This window comes from Lutjanus erythropterus, chromosome 19 (assembly GCF_056507025.1).
Source record: "Lutjanus erythropterus isolate fLutEry1 chromosome 19, fLutEry1.hap2, whole genome shotgun sequence".
NCBI lineage: Eukaryota > Metazoa > Chordata > Actinopteri > Lutjaniformes > Lutjanidae > Lutjanus > Lutjanus erythropterus.
This window is the reverse complement of record NC_139335.1, coordinates 10,652,197-10,672,485: the sequence shown is the minus strand read 5'-3', so window position 1 is coordinate 10,672,485 and position 20,289 is coordinate 10,652,197. Positions and strand designations below refer to the sequence as shown.

The 20,289-nt window shown below is 40.2% G+C and overlaps 1 protein-coding gene across 1 annotated transcript in view; it reads right to left on the bottom strand.

The window, feature by feature from the left end:
- Positions 1 to 20,289, bottom strand: part of baiap3 (BAI1 associated protein 3) — a 39,732-nt gene extending 19,443 nt beyond the window's left edge. The window contains exons 1-3 of the mRNA XM_084744559.1: positions 20,080 to 20,289; positions 9,391 to 9,533; positions 1,087 to 1,174 (exon numbers count right to left, since the gene is read on the bottom strand). Coding sequence (XP_084600685.1) covers positions 1,087 to 1,174; positions 9,391 to 9,524 — 222 coding nt within the window. The 5' untranslated portion in view covers positions 9,525 to 9,533; positions 20,080 to 20,289. The remainder of the gene's footprint in view (positions 1 to 1,086; positions 1,175 to 9,390; positions 9,534 to 20,079) is intronic.

The window sequence follows — 20,289 nt, the reverse complement described above, 5'->3', positions numbered from 1 at the left end:
GCACCTGTATGTCAGTTGCTTTGTACAACTGTTTAATCAGCAATCATCCCTCATTCATCTATAAAAGATGCCACCTCTGTGTAGCTATTTGCATCCATGGCAGAGGCGCCAGAGGAAGACGAGTTTGCATTTACGGTGTGCCTTTCTGTTGTGCTTCGTGAAAAAATCAGATGGAGTACAATACTGTATTATTTATTTTTATTGTTTCTGAGTAGTTCTGATGTTGGGTAAAATTCTCTGTTGGTTATTTCATGAAGGATGAATGCAGTACAAAAACTGTGTTGGCGCACAAAATGTATTTTAGGTAAAATAATAAGCTGAAAAGAGACTGTCAAACAAATGTGAGAAAGTATTTTTTATCAATAGTGCACCAACCAGAATTGGAAGACTCATCCAAATTTACACATTCACAAAAAAATAAAACAGAGCAGCTCTCAGAGGATAATATGATGTCTTGTCTTGTCGACATGTTATTTATTAGACGGCTTTGTTAAATGCCCAATTCTGATTGGTTAATAATAATTTTCTAAGGTCTGATATTTCTTACTAGACTGTTGATATGTATAGGAGACTGTTGCTCTTGATTTTTTAGTACGTAGCTCTGTAATAGGAGGGACTATGTATTGTGAGCAGGTCATTATGGTGAAATAAACCCCATTCAACAGATTCCCTCCACTTTGCATTGAGCTCCTGCATCACCCTGTCAGGATTTATATCCCAGTAATGACTTGCTTACTGTACATCATCCCTTACGCAGCGTGGATGTTCCTTCTGTTTGATGATGACTCTTTGCTTTTTGCTTCTTTTTTTCTATAAAGACATCAGTTACTTTGAGTAAAGATGTTAATACAGCATCATTGCCTTGTTAACTCTGGCAGCAGGAGGAGCTGAACGCTGCCATCAACAGCAGCTTGTAACAGCTGAGCTACCACTCTCTTCAGCGCCCAACTCAAGCCGGCCCTTCTGTCTACAGACGTCATACAGGCCATGATGGCGGGCTGAATGACAGCGCCGAGGCCTACACGCCACATGAGGACATTTTAAGTGTGTAACAGATGGAAAGGTGGAAGTCGGGGCGTGGGTTACCTCGGCCTGGGCAGCCCGCAGCATGTTGTCTTGTTTCTGAAGGATGGCATTCACGCGCTCAAAGAACTCCACACTCTCCTCGGAAATCCTGCCAAGACGAGGAAACAGATTGACAATTCAGCTCTTAAATAGAGATGAAACACTTGGAAAACATGTTAATTTACGAGAAAAAGCGAGGTGAAATGCTTGTTGTATTCACAGATAAATCATCTCATCTGTGGTAATTAAAAACAAAGTGAGATTCGGTGACATTGGTGGAATCACACTGCATCCTGTTCACATGGAAAGATGATCTGTTCCCTTTTTATGTTGAACTACTGGACTCCATCGCCTGCCGTTCAGATCCTTATTAACAATCAAACACCGTCTTATCTCCTGCACTAAACAGCCAAGCAGGTCTGAACCAAAGCTCTCAGCGATGCAACATGTCTGCACTCTGCATGAACCGTGTTAATCTACTATGATGAGCAGGGCTGTGTGCAAAATGCAAATGATGTTGTCTGTTTCCTCCAGGTGTGAGTGAATCCCCGGACTCCCACCGTGCCCAGTTGTCATGGTGATACAGGCACATTCAGGGAGGGGGTAAGCTGGCTGAACACCTTGGGAATCCCCCCCTCCACCACCACCTTCAACCTCACCCCCTCCCCAAATCTCTCATCGGGGCATCTTCCTCCCTCGAGCGGAGCTGTCGGGATCAGCCATGCCGCCTGCCTCCTCTGCCCCACCTCCTCCCAGCTTCTGTCTCCTTCCTCGTCTCTCCACCGCCAACCCCATCACATTATACAGAAGAGCCGTCCACAGAGGCCCTGCCACGCTGCTTTATTAGCGTCATCACATCACAGCAGGCGCGTGGCAGCCCATCCCAGCACCCACTGACTCTCACCACGATGGGGAAGCGGATGGCAAACCCCTGAGGTATTGATGAGGACTAATGGCAGCCATGCTGGGGGAGATGGACAGGTTTCCACTGGCATCAAACCCAGGAAAACTTGAAAAGTCAGTTAAAATGCAAAGCTAGGTGCAAAATGCAATATATTCTTCAACAAAGGTCTAATCTGACTAAAAGTTATATCAGACCACATGTAGACCACCACTATTTTTCATTCATTCATTGTAGTAGGTCTGCAACTAATGATTATTTTATCAGCTAATCGGTTAATGGTCAATTGCTTTGTCCATAAAATGTCAGGAAATAGTACAAAATCCCAAAACTCAAAGGTATTCAGTTCAGTTTAACATGAACCCCCCCTTTTGCACTATGCTCCAGTAACAGTTCAACAGGTCAACTTTCTCTTTTTCTTACAAAAGTGACATATAGGGTCACATCTTAAGTTAGTTGATGTTAGCAAAACTACCTAGCTAGTAAACTGATGTAGATTCGCTAGCTTGCTAGCTAGCGTTTTGCCCACATTTGCTAATTTAAGCTGTGACTCTATGCATGGCACAACGGTTAGCACTTTTCACCTCACAGCATTGAGGGGATGGGATTGTATCCTGGTTTCGACACGGACTTCCGGTCTACGTCAATTACAACAGGTGCAGTCAAGTGCAGAAACAGGAGAGGAGAACGTTGACTGAGGTACCAAGCTTGCTCAACTGCTATTGGAGCACAGGACACAAAGAGGCGGGACTTATGAGAGGTCAGTTGAGTACTGAGTCCAATTTTAATTTATATCCACATCTTTCATTTGCATTTTTGTAGCCAATAAGGCTATGTGGTTGCAAATGGGCCAGTGAAAACCATGACATATGGACAAAAACAGCAACAACAAAAACATGACATGTTGCAGCAGCACAGGAGTTGGGAGTAATTTAGGCTGAAGATTTGGAGAAACAGAAAACCCCTCGACTGAATGCTTTGTTATTGATAACGCATTATACATCCACAGCTGAAAAGTAACTAAAATTCGGAGAAGTTTTTGAGGAGAATATTTTGAGGTACAGGTAGAATCATGATGATGATGATTTGGGTTAGTAAAGCATCCTGAGCGTAGCAAAATAACAAGAAAAGTAAAATCAAGGCAGAGGGCAGGGTTTGGCAGGATTTTGTGTTGCTCAGCTAATCATTAATTATTGTTTCAGCTCCACTTGGAAGTCCCTGTATTTTCACGAAACTATGGTGTTCAACCTTTCATTCATTAATTTAGCATTAAAACTATTTTGAAACAAAGGCAGGCTTCACTGGTGTGTTTGCCGATTGCCAAATACTGATCAAGTTATTCTTATCTGTCAGTGTTTGAAGGCTTGAAACCATAAAACCAAGTCTACAATCTGTGAATGACTCAACAAACAAAGCCTGTTCCGCTGACAGGAAACGGGAGGCTTTACAGTTGTCATTTGCACATTTACTGTAGTACAAATACGCTTCATTTGATTGTAATACTTCTGAGACACACAATTCTCTCCACATCCATCTTCAATCTTCCAGGGTATTCTGGTATCCAAAAATCTGTCACGTCTTCTGTCAAGTCAAACAGCTTGAGGATTTGTCCAGACAGTCTGGGATCTTTTGTTTGGGGCTTTGGGATGTCGTGTGAGCAGAAATAATCCCCAAATGATGCAAATCCAGTCAATTCTGACTTGATACACCTAAAAAATGATGCTGATATCTTTCAACCTTTCTCTCTTACACACACATACATGCACACACACACGCCACCAGAATAACAAACTGATTTGATGTTGCTAGGAAACAAGTCCTTTAAAAAAACAAAAAAACAACAGTCATTTCATTCTAATTTATTTTCAGAATTCATTCAGTTATGTTTCCCTGTCTGGAGAGTAAATCAGAAGGAAAACATAAATAAAAACATGAACACTCTGAACTTCTTCCATCTGTGTTCATGTGTGTTTAAACATGACTAATTGGGAGTGTGACAGTCACAGCAACCCTCATTTCAAACTTCAATACAATATGGCAGTGCATACATAGTAATTAATAGTGCAGACATCACTGTTGTCTGCAGCATGAAAGACCATGTGACGTCTGTATGCCTTCTTATAAAATAAGCTGATTTTTTAAATCAGATTCAACATGGTTGTCAGCGCATAATATCAGCCTGCAGCTCCTATCAGAACCGAGGATCTCCGTGACAAGGATCCCTCCTCAAATACAACACACAAGACTGTTTGTTTTACTCCAATTACACTTTGATTAAGCAACAAAACATCGCAGGTGAAAAGACTGCAGATACCATCGCAACACCTCTGATAGAATCTCTCCATTCAATAACTTGTGAACCAGCAGTTTCCCAGCTAGTACTGACAGACAGAAGAGTAGTACTCATAGTATTAATGATACAGTAAAAGTAATACCAGTATTGTGGATAGTCCTTCCTCAGAGATTAAATGTACAGCACGTCACATGTTTGCATGTGTCAGGGGTTGTCTATTTAAAGGATACGGCTAATAATATATTTTGCCTTTTGGCAACAAATCCCATTAAAAGACATACACCCCCTGTGAGGGTGTGTGTTTGTGTTCAATAAGTGTAGCAGTGGGAGTGGCTTAAACCTGACCAAACTCATGCACTGTGTTGTGGGAAGCGTCATTGCTCTCAGCAGAATTCCTCTTTTGTTAGTGATGTATGCCACACCCCCTACACTTTAGACACGCCCCCTTTCATAACACACTATTTGCCATAGAGCCTGGCAGCAGGCGTCACTGGACTCAACAGTTTTGTTTTTTTTTACTGGTATGGCTCCACTCCTTTTTCTTTTGCCACAAAAGTATATGGTTATGTGAATGCATGCACCAGTGGAAGCATATGCATACGTATGTAGCAATAGCTGGTCACAGCTATTGCAAATTTGCACTTGTTTATTATTATGTTTCCATTACAGACAACACTAATGAACAAATTCATGTTTTTTTTCCCAATGTTTACCCCTCTTACATCCCAGACATCAGCCCCTGCTGTGGTTACTTGTTTATGCAAAGCAATAGGCTAACGTTACTCAAACTATATTATTACTATGCAATGAACATCAACAGTTTATGCCTGTTCACAAATTCAATATAAAATTGTTACAGTTTACCTCTTCAGTGACCATGCTTCTTTCTTCTGTCTTATTTCCAAAGTGTTGTTGATCCTTTCTCCATGAAGCTAGACTCTGAGGAAGCGGAAACTGATCTGGCGTTGTCTTTGTGACAGTGGCACAAACAATAGTACCACTTATAAACTCTAAAAGTTGTCTGTTTGCACTTTTTTCCTGACCTTGTTGTGGGTTTTATGTTTGATATATTGAATAGTATTACCTATTTAAGCCTCTAACAGTTATTCAGATGACACAATCTGAGATGTTTAGGGAAAAAAATTCACTCTGAAACTCCTTAAAACTTACAGAGGATTTACTGGTAGCCAGTGCTTTATTCTAAGTGGTCAACAGGCAAAAAGCTTGGGAACCTCTGCACAATAGCACCAAATATGTATCCATCTATGCCTGAAAATAGTCCCAAAAAATACACTGTTTATGCCTGTTTTGAGTGAAGTTTTCTACATCCCCAGGTGTTTTGGGGATCACAAAGCCTTTTTAAAGGTGCAATATGTAGCAGATGCCCATGCAAAAATGAGCAGAGCAGTCCAAATAGCAAGATGCAACCATAATTGCTATATTAAATAGGCTGAAATGAGATATTTTTGACCCATTTGATATACCAAACACAAAATAGGTAGAAATCCTATTTAATAAGCAGCCTATGGTTGAAGTCAGCTGTTTCTTCCTGCCCCCTCGAAGCTCAGGCAGGCTGCAGGAGTACTTCAGGAATGCAAGGCGCACCAAAATTGTAAACTGGCAATAAGCAAGGACGAGTCCTACACTGTAAGTTGATCAGCTGTTTGTAGTGGTCTGTCAATGTTAAGTTACAACTGTTATCATGAAAAAAAGGCCACTGCTCTGAAAAAACACACTCTGAGTTCAGTGACTACCTGCCTTCTGCCTGTCGGACCCCTTTAACATATTGCTCAATTTAATGTGTTATAAACATCTACCCTTTCTAAAAGATTATTAATGATTTATTACAACTCATACACAGACACTTCACTTGATTTTATGATTTATTACACTAAATATATAACAGATTTATCCTTTTAAACAAAACTAAATGATATGGCATCAGTTTTCAATGGTTTTTAAAGATGACTTCATTAGAAACAAATGGGGCTGAGTGCCAAGGACAGGCTGTAAACATCAGGAAAACACAGAATAACATATTGACAGAATTACACCAGCCTAATCCTTTAAATGTATTTTATGTCTGTCATTAATTACTGTAATTGCATGCACATGAGGGGACTCCATTTAATGTCGTTCTCAACTGATTGCATTATTATGCTGAATTAATTAAAAAAATGACCTCTATGCAGTGACACAGAGGAGTCAAAACCATTAATGATACTGCAGCCAGCTCATGATTGAAAACACAGTACAGCCTGTTGACAGAGATGGACATGAACACTGAAATAAGCAAACAACAACAAACCAGAACATACATTTAAATATAAATCCTTGTGTGTTTATTGCTGTATAACACCCCGGTCAAGCTCATCTCTGCCAAGGCCTTGTGCATTTCCACAGACGTAACAACCAGCTCGCACAGAGGTAAAAACATAATTTGCTGGACTGAATTAAAAAGTGCAGTTCTAACGTGCCACTCTCTGCTCCGAGAGCTCGACTCTGACAGCCGACTGGACTACTGGGTCAACAACTGTGGACAGAGCAGCCTAAATCTACCGGGTCTCATTTGCAAATTCTCAATTAAAGTGAGAGCGCAGGCAGAGCAGCGGCAGTCTGAACGGATAACAAAGATCAGCAGCCCGCCTCTAATGATGAGCACTCGGGGTCTGTGTGTAGCTGAGGCTCAGTGGGGAGGCTGTAACACCAGGGTGCTGGCATGGGAAATGAGAAAAAGGTGAGATACTGACAGTTCAACTCACTCTTTAATGAAGAACACAAATAAGGCTCTACTGGAGCGAATTTTACATAAAAAATATGATTAAAAATACTAATTTTATAAAACATTGATTTAACACATCACGGATATGCATTACATAAAAAACATATGAAAAATAGTTCTCTGTAGGTTCAGTATTATTCTTTCAAATCCAAAATTGATCAGTGTTCACCAAGCATCTGAGGTGATCTTCCGTGTTAAAAATAGACATGGTCGTCATTAAGAGTATAAGTTCACATCGTGACAGCAGCCTGTGTTAAGGTTGCTATAGAAACCTCAGGTTCATACTATTAGTTTTGGCTTCAGATGAAGCTTCAAAACAAGACTGAAAAAAATCTGATGATTTTACCTGTGCCAGAATTATTTGATGCTGTGAGGCAGGCGAGGAAAAACAAAAAAAAAAAAAAGTTTAACAGGAAAATAAAGGCATAAATCTTGAACAAGATCAAGACCAAGACAGAAAATGCACTGAGATCCTGTTTATTGTCCACGACCCCAAGAACACAGTGATGTCAGGCTAAAGATAACACACAGCATTAATTAAGACTTTCACAACATTAGGAGAGAAAATAGAACATAAAAAGAATAAGAGAACAAAACATAAGAATACATACATATGGCACAAAGAAACTACATACATGTAAACATACAGACTTACAGTCCACACATACGGTATACAGCATATAAAAATAAAAATAAATACATACAAACATACATATGCACAAGTTTTTAGACAAAAACACATAATGATAACAACAAAACACAGAAATCAGTGGGTCATTGTGAGCAATTTGTTTTATAAGTACAGGTTTTGTCTGATATTTTCTATAAATACATTCAAACAAGAGAAGTGGTGTCTGCCAAGAGTAACATCTGGAGTAAATCTGATATACAGCTAGTTAGCACACGCATATGAAATTATATATACACCCATCCATCTAAAGCCATGCACACTCAACTTTCATGTATAATAATTACATACACTAAATATAATATATGTGATATAAGAAATGATTTGCTCTTATGAGTTATGATGCTGCAAGATGTCTTTATCACTGGAGTTAAAACAGTGCTGTGATATACAGTGATGCACTCATATGTTGAAGGAGACATGTGGGCATCAGAGCCATGTGGTTTAAACTGATATAAAAGAAAGTAATATTTGTGACCCAAGTCAGAGCCTGACTGTGCATGTAATGGTGTGGTTGATGTGTCCTTGGGGGAGATCGAGGCAGTCCGCGCATGGCCCGCTCATAACAAGTCACAACACTGGAATAAATGCCAACCACATTAAAACAGTCTGCTGACAAGAAATGATGACCTGTGGCTTCGGCTGGACGGCCAGTGGAAAACAAATGAATAACAGACATGAATTATTGCTCATGAGTCTGTGCCGCCGTTTTCCAAAAGGCTGTCATTATCTTTCTGAGCTACACTGACTGCAATTCAATTCTCCTATAAAAAGACTCTCATTATCAAACCTATTGCTTGTTCTAAATGGCAACAATCAAGCAAATATTAACTGTAGCTAGAAACTATGTTTCTAGAAATACTAATATATTAATAAACAGCTTGCCTCCTGCTTCGTGCTCAAGCTCAAGCAAGGCTTAATTCGTGTCTGAGAGTAAAGCAGAAGGTAATTTAAAATCAAAAGCAGAGAACACTTCACAGCCCTAATATCAAAACACAGAAAGTTCAGGCTGAACAAACTTCAATTTAAATTTTCAGCATCACTAAATTTTCATCAGGTAAACTCTGTATGACAGCAAGGTCAACACAGTCATGAAGCCTCAGCAGGATTATTAATGACAAGTTAAATCAAACAACACAGAGTGTTCACAAAAATCCACAACTGCCACATCAAATCAAAAAAATCTTCATAATAACCGGAAACCAGCTGCAGAACCGGATGTAATGTGCAAGCTTGGAGAGCAACAGATTACATGTAACAGGATTACGGGTAAAAAACCTAGCTTGTTGTGAGCAGTTTTATGTAAGAACTACTTTCTTATTTCAGTAGAATCTGCCAGAACTACTTTAGAATCTACTGGAACTATTTTCTTTTCTACCAGCAAGAAAGTAGCTCCTATATGAAACTGCTCACAACAAGGTCTGTGAATTATTTTGAGTAACCGGGTCACGATTTTTGGAAAGAAAGGGGGGTTTTGAATTTTTCATTTGTATTTTGTGGGGCTTGAGCAACACAGGACTTCACCAGAAATATTTGTTTTTGATTTTGGAGTCAACTGTCTCTTTAATATTGAGATACCTGGATCAGGTTACTGAATACATTTTCACGTAACGCTCCCCACCCTAGTCGTGTGTATGTCTGCGTGCACACCAGTGGCTTACCTGCGAGGTAAGGGTTCGGGACAGTGTGTGAGGGGGCTGCTGGCGGTGGGTGGCGGCTCCCTTCTGCTCCTCAGTGACTGGCTCCTCTGCACCTGCCTCAGCACGCTACTCTTCAGGTCCAGCAGCGTCGTCATGATGTTTCACTGCAGAACGGACACACAGAGCAAACATCAGACCCCTGACTGGTGAGTCGAAATGCATTTCATTTCAGCTGTGGGTTCATATTCATAAAACCTGTTGTTTTATAGAAATACAGTTGGTCCTGGGGGATTCTTTTGCCCTAATCAGCTGCATAATCACCACCCCCCTCCCTTCGCTCTTTTAACATAATTATACTCTTCCTCAGCAGAAGGTGTGTTCTATTTCTGTCTGAGTGTGACTGATGCCGCAGGGTGTGCAATTTATCTTCCACCTTTAAGCCTGGTCAGCTCAGAGTCAATGGACCTCAATTTTTTAGACCACACTTTGTACAAAATATGCAAATCAAGAAGACTTGGTGAGCTGAGAGCCACAAGAGCCTCATAATGGCAATTTCACAAAAACGTTTGTATGACTATAATAAAACGGCGAGAAAATAGAGCTAAATAAAAGCTGTGTTTAGAAGTGTTTTCTGAATGTCCTGGGGAATCTGCAGGCTAAAAACTATAAGAGGATCTAATATCTGCACCCAGAATATATTGTAAAAACAGCTGAGTCAAAGCCACATGAGGTGGAAACAAAGAATAGTCACATTTTTATTTGGGTTTCGATGAAGAAGAGCTTGTAGGAAAAGTGTACCCTAATGTGGGCCTGCAGATGGTACTGGGCTAATTAATTATGGACTAAAGACTAATTAGATTTAAAAGCTAGTATAAGGAACTCATATTTTCTCGATTTTGGAGGTCCCTGTGGACAGTATCAGTAGTGTTTCCACCATAATAACCACAAAATAATAACAAGAAAAATAAAATTATCTCAAGGAAAATCTCCCTCCACTTCTTTTTAACTTGCTAATGACTTTGCCTGAGAAAATGTTACCACCGGACCCTATCAGGTGACCGACATTTAGAGCAAAGATACAGAAACAGTGGATCTTCTCTCTGATGGTCTTGTTTGCTTATGTAAGTCATGTAGAGGCATCAGTATTAAAATGATAGTTTTTTTATTGTGGGTTTTGTTGAAGATAAATGTTCTTTTTCAACAAATGATACCGATCTAAACTTTTCCAGCAGGAGGTTGTGACATGCTTTGCTCACGGGGCACATCAAAACCAGGTTTTAAAGTTGCCCAAAGGCCAAAAGAAGTCACACACTGCGCATGAGGTGTCCATCAGAAAACAGTGGAGAAGTCTGTCATTCTTCTCGTATGTTTATTTTTTATTGTTTATTCTTTTCCGCCCCCTAGCATGTCCAAACGGTGCTATTGTCGCATCATTGTGGCAAAGACAATAGGTGTTGTGTTGAAATCTGTTTCCCTGTCGATACTTACTGCCCCCTTACCATGCTATTAATAACCATAACCTACCACTCAACTGCAGAGGGCATCACTACAGGAAACACTGTCTAACAGGGTAGACATAAGACCGGATTGCTCTGCATTTCCTCAGAGTTAGACCATAGCTCCATGAAGAAATTATATAATATAATAATCTAATATAATTTTATACTGAATGAGGAAATAGGCATAAACTACTGCAATGATGAGACTGAGTAATGTTCTTGCTTCGCACCAGCAGGGGTTGGTGGAGGACGGGAAAATTACATTAGAAGAAAACATGAGGAGAAAAAGTATGAATTTGTTCATTCATTTAATCTGTAATGGAAAAATATAACGGGAAAAATCTTGCCTGGTGTCCAACAAATTTTCATCGTGACAAGTGAGGCTTATAGGAAACCAGTGTAAACGTGGGTGGTGTCATTCTAACCCGACACGCCAGATGGTTTGTAACACAGAACCATCTGGGAAGCTGTCAAAAGAAACTGTTTCAGTTCTGATGTAATTGATGCTATCGCAGTATTTACGCTAAACTCTTCACGAGCCGCCATTCTTTCATTGAGGCGAGTCGTTTCCATGGATGCTTCTTGCTGTCAGCGCACCTGAAACCACACCCAAAGTTGCCAGTAGTCCATCCTAGGATGTTGATTGGCTCGCAACACCTCTGGTGCGGACACAAGCGGATAGCTTGGAGCCTGGCGAGATGGACTCTCGTGAGATCTTGTGATCTCAAGAATCCAGCTGCCTCGCAAAGTGTCACTCTATTGCACTGCTGAATCAACATTTACCTCAAAATAACAAGTTAAAAGTAGGAAGTTGTGAGAGCTACAGTTTCTGGTACCGTAGTTGGATTTCCTTACGATTGCACAGAGTCAAACTAGCTGTTTCCACCTGTTTCAAGTATTTATGCTTTGCTGCTGTCTGTTGCTTCTTATTTACCAACATACTGCATGTGTGGGATCAATTTTCTCAACTAACACTTGCCAATGAAGCAAATTAGTGTATATCCCAAAAAGTCTTACTATTCCTGGCAATAAAACCCAAGTAACCAAATTTATTATAAATAACCACTTCTAATAAAATCTGTTTCAGTTTCAAGAGTGATATCTTTTTTTGAAATTCCGTTTTCTGTCATTCATCTAGGCCTAAAACTCATAGCATAGCTTTAATCAAAATATTAAAATGCAAAAATAAGTTAAGATAAAATGGGAATACAGGCGTTATATTTAATGAACAAACATTCTGTAAGATTATTACCTTCTGTCAGATTTTAACATATGCCAGCTTTGATAAGGTTTAACAGAAGCAGGACTGTTATCTAAGCATTTGTAGAGAAGGGGACACTCAGGTTATCATGACTGTGAAATATGGAGTTAGAAAAATGAGCCTATCTGGCGACCTCATTGAAATTGGCACTGTGTTGCTTAGCAATTCCCTGAAACCAATTGCCATACAGTGAAGTCTCATTCTGGCTTCATGGTGTCTTTAAAGTATAACTGAATTTTATGTCCTCATAATAATATTGTGCACTGTCAGTGCTCCCCTGCAGAGGAAGAGCTAACTGCTCTGTTTAGGGATATTCAATGAAACTGTGCATGTCTGCATTTCTCTCAAGTAAAAGGGTGAAGAAAAAGGTAAAGAAAATGTTAAGTAAGCAAATTTTAAGCAACAGCAACATCAATTGGTTTTATATCAGCTCAGTTTATTCTATTAACTATGACCGAAGCTGAGTCTGCAGTCTGAGTCTGTCTGCTTTCTGTTTTGTGTAAAAGGGGACAAAGAAAATATACTGTCTTCTCAAGGGCCACATAATTGGCATGAATATTGTATTAAAGTGACATATTTAAGCTCCATTATGACCTTTGTCGTCAGAAGTCAGACACTGAACTTCATTATGTATCTGCAGCATATCTACCCTTTATTGTGAGTTAATCCTTTTAATCTCGACAGAAGGTTGGACGTCTATAAATACCTACAGTTCAATATTAAAGTCGGTCACTAAATCCTCACAGGAACGGAATACATTTATTAGCTGGCACATTTTTCAAGCCACTGTGGCGGCGAGACTGCTTACAATACCGGCTACGTTTCATTTTACTACTCATTTCAAAGCATGAAAATGATGTGATTGCAAGGTCATTAATCTCGTAAATGTCAGTAGTCGCGACAGCAAAACACTCAGGGATGCTCGCACATCTGCCTGGCAACTGATTGAAGCTGATTGTCAAATCAAATCAAAGAGCATCCAATCGCTTTTATCCCAGCTTGTACAATTTGTGGCGTTTTAACTGTGTTGTGAGCGTCTTATAAATGGGACCGGCTCCACCTGGATGGATGAGAGACTTCAGTCAGCCTCCAGCAGTCAGCGAGCCGATGAACAGCAGCGGAGAAGGAAGAGACAGAGCACTCAAAAAAAAAAATAGAGGAATGACAAGGGCACAAGAGAGAGGGTGTGATTGATGGAGAAGTTGTTTCAGAAGACAGACAGACTCAGACAGTCAGACACTCTTTTCAATGGTTGACAGCCGATGTCTGAACATCTGTGTGAAAAAAAAGGCGATGAACCGTGGGCCGGGGGCTTGTTCTGATTCTCCAGCCGGCAAAAGACACAATAGTCGCTATTATTATAACTGTAATAGAGGACAATTAACTCAGTGCGCTTGTGGACAGAGATTCTGAGCTGCTGCTGTCCGTTTTACAAGCAATGTTGATTCATTTTTTCTTTTTTCTTTTTTTTTGCATGGCTGTGCTGAAGGTTGCCTGTTTTGAATTACCGTGCTCACACCAAAATGGATCCAGAAATTGAAGCATATTTTCCAGTATGACTGCTATCATTCAGTGCTCCAGGCCAATTGCTCAGAGAGCAGCGTGCGGTCGGCTCTCCAGCTCGGAGCAAGCCAGAAATTTGTGGTACAAGTCGCATCATTGGCTCAGCCAAAGGACAGTATGGTATCGATCCGGGAGGCTGACACCTGTTATCCACTTGGAGTATCCACACTTTACTCTATTAGACTGAAGTGCCGATACTCCCTCCCTGTCAGATATCGCCAACGTGTCATTTCCAACGTGCTCCAGTGAGAAGCTGGTGGAGTTTCCTCTGTTTTCACTTCAGATAGTTGTTTTCCAAACTGGCAGACAGGGATAAGGTGTGAACTTCCTATTTTCAATCAAATGTGGCCGATGTGTATAAACATTCAGCTTGTTGTCAACATGTTGTGCTGTATTGCATTATGGTCTATTGAAGTGAGTAGCTGCTCACTGCTGTGAGCCTTGTATGATTTATTCTTGTATGCTTTCTGAATGTCACTGCTTTAAGTCATGAGAAAGCTCTTTGTAACTGAGCTGTTGACACTTTCTGCTGTCAGTCTCCATTTTGCCTGCACTGGAGATATGTTATAAATACAAGGGTATAATATCTAAGTTATTCAGTTATCTGTGTTTTATTTATCCAGTGGAGTAAGAAAAAGCAGAGTTAGCAGCCAGAAAAGACTATTTTTTCCATCATTGCCACTGAAAAACATACTCAAAATTGTTTTATCAGCTTGATGTGTCATAACTTTAAAGAAGTAGTATAAAGGATTTATCTATTGGGGGAGCTTGCAGATTACAAACACCTCACATCACCCTCAAAACTCACAAAAAACGCGAAAGGTTGTATCTGCAGTCAGTGTTTGGTTCGTCTGCTCTGAGTCACTGTAGAAACATGGTGGTGCAACATGACGGCCTCCATGGAAGAGGACCTGAACCTGCAGCGCATTCTAAGGTAACGAAAACGTGATTCTTATTTTTGGGTGATTATAGACTAATGAAAACATACTTATGAATATTATTTTCCATTTTTACCATATTTTGCCAAGAAATCCCTGCAAAGCTTACACACCTGACTTTATGTGCACATTATCATGAGCTCTCAACTGTAAAACATGATTAAATATGATGGATGGTCATTATACTCAAGGGACAAACTCCGGTCCTGAAAAATGAAGCTAACAGTGTGAGTTCCTCCAATGGTCACTTGAGGCTGGCTCCAAAAGCAAAACCCACATAATCAAATGCTCAACTTAACAGCATAAGTACTGTTCATGACAACTGTGCAAGGGGTGATTTTTTTTATATTAAGGCTTATGTATAAGCATGTGACCACTTTGAGTGACAGGTGGGTGCCCTAACAGTTGACTAACTGCTAGGTTAACCACTTCAATCAGCCATCTCAGCTCCACCCACACTCCATCTTGTTGACCATTTTTGGATTAGCCAGGGACTGGCGGAGTCAGGCATTGCCAATATGGCGATGCTGAAGCCACCACATTGTAAGGGTCAGATTGGCTCATCAGAGACCTACTGATGACATCTATGACTATGTCCATACAGTCTATGATTATGCCCTGTTTATGAAGCTTTTCACACTGCATATTCTTAGAACAAGGCTAAGGATAGCCTTGGGCTAATAGTTAACCCTGAGCTAACTTAGCCCCCTTTCACACACATATTGTTAGCCTAGCATTAAGCTAAGCTCAGTACTATATGATTCACACTGCACCTCTATTAGTCCTGCATCAAATGTCCGTTGGTACTGCAGTTAATATGAAGATAATAAAATGTTTCTTGAATACTCTTTAATTTTGTAGGCCTGTTTCACACTATCACCACTTTAAACCTGGGTTTAGTTGATCTCCAGGGGATAACCCCACAAACTAACTACGTTTCTTAGTTGGTGGCTAACAGCTTCAGCGCAGCGTGAAATGTAGGATAACAAACTGTATGTTTCATGATCGGTGAATGACTTGTCCATGTGTAGCCCGTTAAATATTTAAAAGATTAAATATTTCTTTATCTGTCATTTTCTATTTCTTTAAAAAGGGAAGAGTTTCCACTTTAACATTTTTGCATTGGATTTTAATAAGGTCAGAGGAAACAAAACATGTAAGGAGGAAAAATAAGATGATTCTGCATTCATTATTTATACAAACAGCAGTGGGAAATGTCGAGGAATCACAAAGGTTAATCAGATTTTGGTGATTCAAGTTGGGTCTTATTTCTTATCCATAACACAGAATTGATGCAGTATTCCAGAACTGGAAAGGCACATTCTCTCAGTCCTCCAGTTCTGAAAGCTAACACTGCATTTATGTTCATTTCGTCACTGAAGTTAAGAGGCTACAGCCTTGTAAGGTGAGAAAGTATTTCATGCTCCACTTACTTGGAGACAACAGTGTTACATTCTCTTCATGACATCTTTAAAAGGCCACACAGCTGAAATACCAGAGGTGTTTTTTCCTCGCTGTGGTAAATAGGAAAAATGTTGTGCCAACTTGAAACTACGGTGTCACTAAAAAAAAACATCACATCATATCCACTCCATGCAGACTGGGAAGCGCGGACTGTCGACAGCTAACAGGCACCACCGAGCAGTTGTCTCCCAGGTGAACTCATTTCAATTACAGGAGTGGATATCTCCCAACTGGATTTCACTCTCAGTCTCAGCTGTCAACCTGTAGTGACAAAACGGGCCGACGTGCCACCGACGGTGGGATACCGGCTGCCAAGGAAACACTGTCAAAGCCAAGTAAATGCCTTTCCTGCTACACTGGTGCCCAAGTCGTGCCAGGGAAACACTTGCTCACCAGTGTCTCTCTCTTGAGAGAGCCAATGAGCCCGGCAGCCAAAGGCGCCTTGCTGATAGGGATGGAGTGTCTCTATGGTAACAGCAGAGGAAAAGGAGGTGGTAAATACAGGTAAATGGAATTCTACAAAGACTGAGAAAAAAGACCCTTGATGTTAAAATGTGTTCACTTTAACGCAGACAGAGATTATATGTAGTTCATTCAAGAATTAGTCATGTATGAACAGCGCAGCCACAACATGTCACTATCTATTGACACAAATATAGAACACAGCTGGAATCTGGGCTCGAACAAAACACTTCCTCCCTAACATTGTACCTCAGTCTGCAAGCGTCGATCAGTCAACACTTCACTGTGACTTGTGAGCTTGTACATCTTATAGGAGCAATATGTAGCGGCTCAGCATCCAGAAAGTCAGTCATAAAACAGTCTTTGGTTGAAGCACATCGTTTCCCCCGATGCAAAGAAGCTCAGGCACTGCAGGAACACTCGAGGAGCGCAAAACGAGCGCAACACTGACAATAACAAGTGACGACGAGTCCTACGCTGTAAGTTGAGCTGTTTATAACTATCTGTTGTCTATCTATGTAAATCTGAGCCCATTATCCTGAAAACAAAAGTCTACTGCTCCACAAATACACACTCTGGAGTTGAATGGCTGTCTCTCACTACCTGCCAGACTCCATTAAGATATCGCTCAGTTTACCCATTATGAACATCTACACCTTCTACCAGACTATTAATGATTTCTTACTACTCATAAACAGAGGCTAAATCATTCGGGGAACATTTGGAATTAATTTCAGCTCGTGGGAAACTAAAACAATTACTCAAGGAAGCCACCGCGACTGTAGTGCAAGTTTTTCTTTTTAGCATGTTTCATTAATCTCTGATGCATATCATGGTCATTTTATGATAAATTACAGTATATATATTACAGATTTCTCCTGTAACTTCTGTCCCTACGTCTCATTCCTCTCCTGTTTGAATTTTTCAGCGTCAGACAAAAGACGCCAAGAGATACAGTAGCAGGTCAATAAGTAACACGCTTTAAAGTGTGTTCTGCTCCAGTCAGTCATTAGCGGTTTCAAGCAGATGCCTTGAGATTAGACTTTGTGTGGTTCTCAGTAGCACACCTTTCTAAGCCATTAGTTTTGTTGTCGAGCACTTCTCCAAATGTGTGTTTGAGCGTGAAAGCTTCCGCCTCTCAAGAGCGTTTCAAACGTGGGGAGAAAGACAGAGACGGAAGAGACGGATTTTCTACATTTCTTCGTCTTACGATCAGTCTAATTAGCAGCATGCATTTAATTCATTACATTCCTCCTGAGTCTTTAAAATGAAAGAGAAACATTAACTGTGTCCTTCCATGGTGACAGTGACATTGTGTAATTGAATCAAAAAGGACTCGCATACTTTGGCCTTCATGTTCCTCTGGACTTAATTTAGACAAATCAGCCTGAGGGGATACACATTCATATCATAACTGTAAGTAGATTATTCTGTAGCGTTGCTGGTGTTAAAAAGCATGACTATCATAACCTTTTAGGCAGAAACCAAGAGCCTCATCATCAGCCATCAGTGTTATTATGTGACTGGCCCTCAGGGACATGTGGCTAAATGGATCAAGCTGCCAATTCTTTAACAAGCTTTCTGCTGGATTGGATGTGAAAAAGTGTAAACATTGCTAGGATCTATACTGTACTTTACTGCACCTGAAGATAACACATAATCTATAATCCAGCAGGCTGTGGCCCAAAGAAAACAACACATGCAGCTGTCTATTCCCAAAAGCTCCCGGTGTCTGTGTTGTCAAGGCACATGACAGGCACTTTGGCTTGGAAATTGATTGCCGGAGAAAATCCCAGGAATTGACGGTTGTGAGCTTCTGTAAAGGGCGACTGACTACACCACAGCCAGGCAACAGAAAGCACTGAGAACCACGCACCAAATATAAAACTTGGTACAAGACAATACAAAAACAATGGTACAAATTCTTGCTTATAATAACACAGATAATTCATCCTTTGACACCCTGAAAACACTCCAGCAGTTACACTGCTGTCAAAAATAGCAGCCATTGAGTCTTTATGCAGAGGCAATAACGCCACCTCCATAGTTTACGCACAAAACATCAATCTGCATCTACAAGACAATGTGCTACAATACAACTGATGCTCTGAAGTCATACAACTGCTCACACGCTGTAATTAATGCCGTACTTCCGGAGAGAACAACTGAATACTATATTTGTACAGCATTACCATAACCTTTTCATGATGCCTCTGTGAATGTGTGAAAAAGGGAAAAACAGTGGGGAAGCTGTTTTTATAGGAAGGTTTTTGAGTAACAACCACTGATCTGCTTATAATAAAGACGCAATAATTAATTAATGACTAATGGACTCATAATCATTACTCTAAAGTGGAGTTATGACCTGCAGCGGGCAGCTTCTTAAGAAAAGAGGAGAAAGCCACACAGAGACACATAATTTCTGCAGATGCTATTAGACTGCAGGTTTCATGCAGTTGGTGAATAATGAAACAGTCCTTTTTTATTACCCCTTTAATCTGCTACACATTTAATCACTGTCAATATTAAAAGCACAGGTAAATTACAGGCTTAGAATTGCTATTGCTGCCTGTCACTGGGGAAAGGATAATAGTGTGTGTGTGTGTGTGTGTGTGAAAGAGAGAGCTCACTCCACAAGCACCACAGAGCAAAAGATTGATTTATACACAGTATGAAGCTCAGCATGCAGCTGAAGGGGTTAAAATCACAAGATAAAGAGGTCTGAGCCCACCTTTCTTCTCATGGCAGACATAACTTGGAACCACCAGAGTGAAGCATGTTTTCTAGCTTAGAAATGTTTCAAAAAGTGCATTTAAGATGCGATAATGAGTAAAATAACGTCTTCAATTTTTTTTTTTATCTTTATCTATCTCTGCTGCTTTGTTGCACCCATGTGTGTGTGTGTGTGTTTTGATTCTTGATGGGTGTGGGGCTCTCTAGCTTGAAATGTACAGAGTATTAGGTTACATAACAGCAGAGCATTTACAAAAAAAAAAAGAGCTAAAACATTAAATAAACCTCATGAAGGCGTGCAACCTTTTCTACCTGTCAATTTTACGTAGAGGCAACATTATGTAACATTTTACTGAAATGGATTTCTAGAAACTGCCTGAATCTGGTTTCACACAGAGACAAGTTGAGCTGCAGATCAGCGTCCCAGTATTGAGATCTTCATGATGAACAGAATGGGAACTTTTGCCCATATGGCAGATATTGTAAAGAATTTATGTTTATTCTCACAAAAAGTGCAACAGATCTGATTGATGAGTTATAGATCCTCATCATATATTCATCCATATGTTAAAATTATCTGAACATAAACAGAACTTTATCCTCCATGAGAAAAGGCTCATTTCAAATTATTTTCAACTACAGGGAAATTCAGATCAACAGGTGCCAATCAGCCAACCTCCTTATCAATGACAGTATCAGTCTGTGAAACTGATGCATATTTCTGATTTAACTGTTCCAGACCAGAGGTGATTTTTCATGCAGTTAAATGATTAAATGAATTCCAGTTTACCTGTGTCTCCTGACAGTTTTCCAGTGTGAAATGTTTTTGCTGCTGCGTGTGTCAGAGTTGTCAGTGGATCAAAGCTCAGCTCTCTGCAGCAGGTCAGGACGCTGCTCTCCTCTGGAAACGTGGCGCGATCAACTTAGCTGGAAACAACGTTTGGATATTTTTCTTGCGATAGACGACAGACAAAAGCTCATTTTTGGTCCTTCGAAATGC